Here is an 8,120-nt window from a genome sequence, read left to right on the forward strand (position 1 = left end):
TAGAGTTCAGAAACTAAAACAAGGAATATTTTAGCTTAAAACCTTATCTCAAGAGAATCATATACACTTCACATGAATAAAAATACCTGAAACCAAACATTTTTAAAAGCTCCAATACCCAAAATATAAAGAAAAAAATTAATTCAGAAGACTCAATCAATCCATGAGAATCACAAAACGGCTGGGCAATCTCCATCTCCCTTCCACACTAACCATCCATCCCCTGGAAGGCCAAGGGAGATCAGACCTTCCAGACTTACCTTCCAGACCTTCCAGACACCTGGCTGCTGCAAAATTCGATGGAGATTCCTTGTGGAACAGCAGTTTCCCATCTCTTGTGTCTCTCCCTATCGTGATCATGCAGGAAGCAAGTCTGGCTGTGCTATTTCTTATCACTGTCTGTCACCCATCTGCAACATGATATTGAAAAAGTAGTTCCCTTTCCCTCAGAAGGTTGAGGCTCAGCTACAGGGGTAATTCTCCTGGGCACACAGTCATGATTTAGGCCGACTCAGTGACTTCAACAGGCTTAATCATGTGATCGGGTTGGTTGCCAGCTGCATAATGCTCCCACATCTGTAGATAGAGCCGCTCTAGTTCCATCGTGTATTGTTTGGTGTTGAACAGAAGGCTAGATGTTCTCTGCTTCCAGACTTTGCCACGAATTTTCTTCAGGTATTCGAGATAAGTTCCCAGTTTCACAGCTATCTCTTCATATTCTTGTCTATTTTTAGCAATCAGCTCAAGACAGCCTAAACAAGTGAGCTGGGAAGCTGCAACTCGGGAAGCAAGAGTCTCTCCTGGCATAGTCACCATGGGGGTCCCTGCCCAAAGGACGTCCATCCCTGTGGTGTGTCCATTACAGAGTGGAGTGTCCAAGCAGACATCAGCCAGCTGGCCTCTCCGAACATGTTCCTCTTTAGGAGCAACAGGGGAAAAAATGATACGGTTCGGGGGAAGGCCCATATTTTGTGTGTACTGTTGAATATTAGCTTCTCCTGCTGCTGGAAAATGCAACAGCCACAGTACACTATTGGGAACACGCTTCAGAATATTGGCCCACATCTGCAAAGTAGATGGGTCAATTTTGTATAACTGATTAAAGTTACAGTACACAATGGCATCTTCCGGTAACCCGTACTGAGAACGTGTGGTTACAATAATGGTACGGGGAACCTCCTCTCCAGTGGCAGCCTTATTGTTGATCAGGGTAGTTGCCAGTCCATTGCTAATACTAAATCCATTAATTGGAATCTGAATTTGTCCTCTGTTAATCATTTCAATAACTGCTTCTGCAACAGTATTCATAGGAATGACAGGCATATTAAGAGCTGTATTCCTGCTGTCTGCGTTGTCTTCTCCACCAGGACATTTCATCTTGACTATTTGCACATCTGATAGACTATCAAGAAATGCTTGGAGGTCGATGCCATTCAGCACAATCCGATTGTCATAAATGTGCCCATTGGACTTAAAATCGATGACGGCTTTTTTCTTCAGGTGAGGGAACATATTAGCATGATCACCAATAAAGAAAGTATGGGGCATATAAGCCAGTTTCTCAGAATACTGCTCAGCAACTTCAGCAGGTGAAGTTTCCTGATCAGTGATGATATAATCCATGAAAAGCATGCCACTAGTCCCAGGGTACCCCAGCCACATTGCCTGAATAGGAGCTGGCCTGAGAGCAAAGAGTTCATTTCGAGCACCCCTGGTATAACCATTCATGTTTACAAGGATGTGTATACCATCTTGATGGATGCGATCAGCTGCTTTCCCATTGCATGGAATCTGAGAAAGATCAATGAAATGATTGGCTTCTGCCATCACCTTCGCTCGGAAGTTTGTGCCATCATGTGGGCTCAGGGCATAACAGAATATCTCAAATTTATCAGGATTGTGCATGCCTGGAATAGACTGCATAAGATGAGAAGTAGGATGATCCCCAAAGTCAGAACTCACGTATCCTACACGCAGTCGACCATCACTGAGCTTCAAGTCTTTTGGATGTTCATACGGTGGTTTATGAAGGACACTTATATTAGCCAAGCAGAGGTTCCCATGCCTCTCAGCAATAGCCTTCCTCAAGCCATGAGAAAGAGGATAGAGCATACTATGATGAGGCTGCACAGAAGGCAACCTATTCTTCTCCAACTGGTCAGCCACAATGCTGGCCAACTTCTTCATCCGCTCCTCATAGTCTGTCCAATCACAGACAACCTGCAGGCAATGAGCCAAATTACAGTAAGCGTCAGGAAAATCAGGTTGAAGCTTCAGAACAGTGCGATAAGAAGCAATTGCTTCTGGAATATTCCCTGCATCCTGGTGAATGGAAGCCAGATTGCTGTGGGCATCCGCAAATGCAGGGCTGATCTGAACGGCACGAGTATAACACTGCAAGGCTCCCTGAACATCCTGCATCTCCCATAGAGTGTTTCCCATATTACAGTAGGCCTCAGCAAAGGTAGGACTGATTCGAATAGCCTCCTTGTAATGCATCAGAGCTTCGTGCAGTTTTCCCTGCTGCTTCAATACACTTGCTAAATTTGAATGGGCATCAGCACAGTCTGGGCAGAGCTCTAATGCTTTACGATACAAGCGAACTGCCTCTTCACTGTTTCCCTGTTCTCCTTTGATGTTGGCTAGGTTATTCAGAGAGTCTGCATGGGTGGAACACAGCCGGAGAGCTGTATGATAACAATCTTCTGCTTCAGCAACACTGCCCTTCTCTTTGAGAGCGTTGCCTAGGTTGCAGTAAGCATCAGGGAAATGTGGTTGCAGTTCAATAGCTCGCCTGTAGGCGTCTATTGCCAGATCCATCAGGCCTTGCTCATAGTATACACAAGCCAGGTTGCCATGTACCACTGCATGATTTGGACTCAAGCTTAGGGCACGAAGGTAAGCTGCCACAGCTCTGTCAAAAATCCGTGCCTCATTGAAGACATTTCCTAAATTGATATAAGCATCCAGGAAATTGGGGTCAAGGGTGACAGCCTTTTCAAAGTGATGAATTGCAAGCCAAATCTCCCCTTGTGCATTGAAAACACAGCCAAGATTACTCCAAGCTACTGCAAAGTTCGGTTGCGTCTCAATTGCTTTCAAATAATATGCCTTGGCTTCTTCTAAGCCACCCAGGGCTTTGAGCAGGTTCCCCAGGTCACTGCGAACACAGTACAAATCAGGATTGTACTGAAGAGCAGAGACGTAAGCTTGTGCTGCCCCTTCCATGTCGCCTGCTGCTACCAAAGCGGCTGCCAGGTTAATAGAACCATCGATGAAATCTGGTTTGAGACGCAATGCATGCCGGTAATGCTCAGTTGCTTCCTGCAACTGCCCTCTTTCCTTGTACACATTCCCCAAATTCGAATAGGCTTCTGCCAGAAGAGGGTTCTGTTTAATTGCCAGAGTACTAAAGCGGGCAGATCTGTCCAGCCTTCGACACTGGAAGTGTATAGATGAAAGTAATAAAAGTACACCAGTATTGCCTGGCTCTTGTCTCCAGAGCTGCATGCAGTGTCTCTCAGCCGCCTCAAAATCTCCTGCCTGATATTCTCGATGTGCCAACTCAGCTAACCCTTGGAAGGAAAGCATACGTTTCGTTGGTTCTGTGCTGTCGGCCACGTTGCCCACGGAAGACGCCATCTGGAGCTTCTGGAGAGAGTGAAAAAAGGGGGTAATTGAGTCCCGCTGCCGCCACTACTGGCAAGAATGTTTCTAGTGGTAGCAAACACGAGCGCAGCAGCCGTACCACTGCTTTGGCAGGCTTAAGCGGCGGCAACAGTTACAGGCACCGAACCTTAGGAACTCTGGTAGGCCATCTACCTCTCATGCTCTTGAAATCTTAATTCTTAACCCTGCCCTCTTCCACCATTTTTCTCCTAATCAGGGAATAAAAATTACCTATCCATTTGTCTTAGAAGAAATCAAAAGTCAGTAGGCCAAACACTTTTTAAAATATTGTTTTCTGTGCACTTGGAAATGAAATCCATGATTGACTTTTCTTCATCATTCATATAGTCAACGTGGAAAACATTAGGGCCATGAATTTCAATACAGTAAGATCAGAAAATTTTAAATTGGCCTTCCCAAACCACTAATAAGTAACCGATGCTGTATATAATGCTAAAATCTTAGAGACTGAGTTTGATATTTTAAAAGTTCTGAAAACATTAGCTAACTTCTCCTCATCAAATTTCTCATGCCTCAAACCTGAGTATTAGTTTTTGAAAGATAAATTTATTTATTTTTATTTATTTATTCTTATTTTGGCTGCGTTGGGTCTTCAGTGCTGCGTGCAGGCTTTCTCTAGTTGCAGCGAGCAGGGGCTACTCTTTGTTGTGGTGCCCGGGCTTCTCATCACAGTAGCTTCTATTGTTGTTCCACAACTCTATGGGTTCCTGTTTAGGTCCTACGGAGAACCCTAGAAATTAGTTCATGTAATTATAGGTTTTTGCAAAATTGTCAAAAGTGAGATATTTTAATTTCCATCAGGTAAGACCAGCGTCTATTTCTTTGTCAATTTCCTTCTATCATATTCTGCTATGTTGGATCATATTGGATTGGTCACAGGCTTTTTGGAAATCTAGCTAAGGAGATGTTTTAAGTGAGGCTATTATGTGATTTTCAGACACCACCATATGTAATTGACTATATACTATCCCATTACAGGAATAACTTCCAGTACTCTTACTGACTACTCTACTGACTTAACTAGCACAAGACACAGAAGCATAAGGACAAAAACCACCTTACAATATAGCCATGTCTTGCACTTCACAGCTCTCAAAGCATGTGCATTTGAAGAAGAAAAAAAGAACTGAAAAGTATAAAACCAGAAGTTATTCTGTGGAAAATTATTTCAATCATCAGGCATGTGAAAGATAAGTCAAAGATCCAGGTTTCTTCAATGCTTAGTCAAAATGGAAATTTCCTTCTGTCAAGAATATACTCCAGGGCTTCCCTGGTGGTGCAGTGGTTGAGAGTCTGCCTGCCGATGAAGGGGACACGGGTTCTTGCCCCGGTCTGGGAAGATCCCAAATGCTGCGTAGCGGCTAGGCCCGTGAGCCATGGCCACTGAGGATGCATGTCCGGAGTCTGTGCCCTGCAACGGGGAGAGGCCACAACAGTGAGAGGCCAGCATACCGCAAAACAACAACAACAACAACAACAATATACTCCAGGGGCTTCCCTGATGGCACAGCGGTTAGGAAGCCACCTGCCAATGCAGGGGACACGGGTTCGAGCCCTGGTCCGGGAAGATCCCACATGCCGCGGAGCAACTAAACCCGTGTGCCACAACTATGGAGCCTGTGCTCTGGAGCCCGTGAGCCACAACTACTGAGCCTGCGAGCCACAACTACTGAAGCTTGTGTGCCTAGAGCCCGTGCTCTGCAACAAGAGAAGCCACCACAATAAGAAGCCTGCACACCACAACAAAGAGTATCCCCCAGTCGCTGCAACTAGAGAAAGCCTGCGCACAGCAACGAAGACACAACACAGTCAAAAATAAATAAATAAATAAATAAAGGAATATACCCCATCAATCATGTGGGTAATGGAATGGTGTGAATGAGTATTTTATCAGAATTCCTGTAATGCACAAACCTATAGCAGTACTGAAATCAGTAATGCATTTATAATAGTAAATATTTATGAGGAAGTAATCCATAGAGGTTTTCTCAAAGTTAACAATGAAAATTAAAGTGACATTATCAATAATAAAGTGTGATGCTGAAATAAACTTTTCTAGCGGCTAGAAAACTTTTCTAGCCACTAAACTATTAATAACTAAAAGCAAACTCTAATCAACCATGTTAAAAGAAATCTATGTCTATAAACTACAAAGTTTATTTCTTAAAATTTTATTTCTAAAACACATGAACTGTCATATGAGGAGGCAGATAAAGAATATATAGCTACAAGAGTGGGGAAAAAGATTTATAGAGACACATCGGGCAGTAGTTAATTTTCAAATGTCATTTTTCTAGATTTTGTGACACCTATAGTATTGATATTTGAAAGCATTTAAAAAATTCTAAGTTGAAGATTTGCTACTTCCAGGTAGAGTAAAATATTTTGAAGCAAAACACCATTTCCACTGAGAAAAATTAAAAAAAGCCAAATAAAATAGTCAGCATTCAATCAAAAATTTCTAGACATACCAAGAGATAGAATCATATGACTAAAATTCTAAGAAAAGAACAGATAATACAAAAATATTTATATAAGATATTGAGTATATTTATCAGGAAATGTCTTTATCAAGAAAAGACTTTAAAATCATCAGAATTAATATTATATTTTATTTATTTGTATATTTTATTTATATATAGATATTTATATAAAGAACTTAAAGATAAAGCCCTAGTTAAGGCAGTGACAAAAGCAGTAGCAGAGGGAATGAAAAGAAATTGTTATTTTCAAGGATATTTTGTCAGTAAAAGTCCAAGATCAAATGTCTGACTGCATACATGGGATGGATAGACGGAGTGGGAAAAATCAAAGTTAACTATAGAGTTTCTAGTGAAGATGGGGTTGCCATCACCCAACCCAAGGGGTTGCGATCATCCCCAAGGTCTAGGAGACTCAAAGGGAAGGTCATGGTCGAGGAAAAGTTAATTGCTGGGAAAATAAGAATCCCAGTCTCTCCATCTCCCTATACTAGTTTTTTTTTAACATCTTTATTGTAGTATAATTACTTTACAATGGTGTGTTAGTTTCCACTTTATAACAAAGTAAATCAGATATACATATACATATGTCCCCATATCTCTTCCCTCTTGCATCTCCCTCCCTCCCACCCTCCCTATCTCACCCCTCTAGGTGGTCACAAAGCACAGAGCTGATCTCCCTGTGCTATGTGGCTGCTTCCCACTAGCTATCTATTCCTTACACCAGTTTTGTTTTTCTACGTAGCAGCATTTCATTCAAGGGGAAAGTCATTGATCTGACTGGTCAAATTAAACACCATTGTTCAAGGCACATTTACAGTGGTTAGTTCCTCCACAATTTAGAAAGTAACGTTCACAATTTCCCTCTTACTACACCGTGGAACACATTGGCCATTCCTCCAAAGTTTCCACTCCATAGAGTGGATCAGAGATGACATTAGCCCAGAACTGAGAGCTTGGCATGAGATGGTGTCAACGCCACCTAGAGCTCTGGCATAAATTATGAACAAAACCAGCTCTACAGAGAGCTCTGCATGGAATCTTGTCTCAGCCATAATAATGTGATTCTGTTTTTCATTTGGTTTTCTTCTTTTCTTAACTTTCCCTGGCCACTCTGACAAACAAAATTTCAGGCATTCCTGGGCCACCCTCTAACTTTATTCCGTCTAATGTTATCCAGTTTCCCAAGAAAATTACTAACAATAAAGGGGAAAATTTGGAACATGGTGAGTTTTAGCTGCCTGAAAATACAGGGAACTGAATCCATTTAAGTAGCAAATTATTTGGATCTCAAATATGCCAGTAGAAGAGCAGACTAAGCTCAATTTAATGTACTCTTACTGGAGACACATGTAAATTCTGGGTCAATTTTGAAAAAGTTAAAAGCACATAGCTGAGGTTAAAAGAAAGAAAGGAACACCTGCATGTTTCCGAAAGTAACAGAGAAATTAAATACAGAGAAATAAGAGCAGACTGATGTGTATGGGTTCCGTTCCTTAGTATAGGCCTTATGTAAATAGGGGCTGGAGCTAGAAATCTAACATTACCTTGAGGCCAGGAATTTAGACTCAGGATGGAACAATATTGAGAAGTTAGTACAGGTATGCTACAGAAATTTCATGAGGAACTGCTTAGTCCATTAAGAGGGCCAAGGGAGGTGGTGAGGAAGATTGATATTTCTTGAAAACCTTCAGGTACAGAAAACATCAACACCTCTGAAAAGTAGGCCTGTCCTTCCCAGAGTTGTGATGGCCAGGTTGTCACTAACCTGTAAGGCCCTGCAGGAATCAGAAACTGCAAGGAGAGTAATTCAAAGAAAAACAGATGCAGGATGGGTGTGGCAATAAATCCTAGGACCCTATCAGAAACAAAATTAAAACCACTCTAGAGGGAAATTTTAACAAACCAGAGCAGAGAGTATCCTAACCAGAATAGAATAATAATTCTGAG

The 8,120-nt window shown here is 42.0% G+C and overlaps 1 protein-coding gene across 1 annotated transcript; it reads right to left on the minus strand.

Annotated features, from left to right (window-relative positions):
- Positions 1-501: 501 nt before the first annotated feature.
- LOC307070020 (UDP-N-acetylglucosamine--peptide N-acetylglucosaminyltransferase 110 kDa subunit-like) lies at positions 502-6,601 on the minus strand (the record flags this gene model as incomplete). Its single annotated transcript, XM_079728638.1, has 3 exons — positions 502-1,494; positions 1,666-3,651; positions 6,545-6,601. 3 exons carry the CDS (start codon positions 6,599-6,601, stop codon positions 502-504), a joined length of 3,036 nt encoding a protein of 1,011 aa, XP_079584764.1.
- Between the last annotated feature and the right edge of the window lie 1,519 nt (positions 6,602-8,120).

The sequence above is a fragment of the Hyperoodon ampullatus genome (assembly GCF_949752795.1).
Source record: "Hyperoodon ampullatus genome assembly, contig: scaffold_107, whole genome shotgun sequence".
NCBI classification, from domain to species: Eukaryota; Metazoa; Chordata; class Mammalia; order Artiodactyla; family Ziphiidae; genus Hyperoodon; species Hyperoodon ampullatus.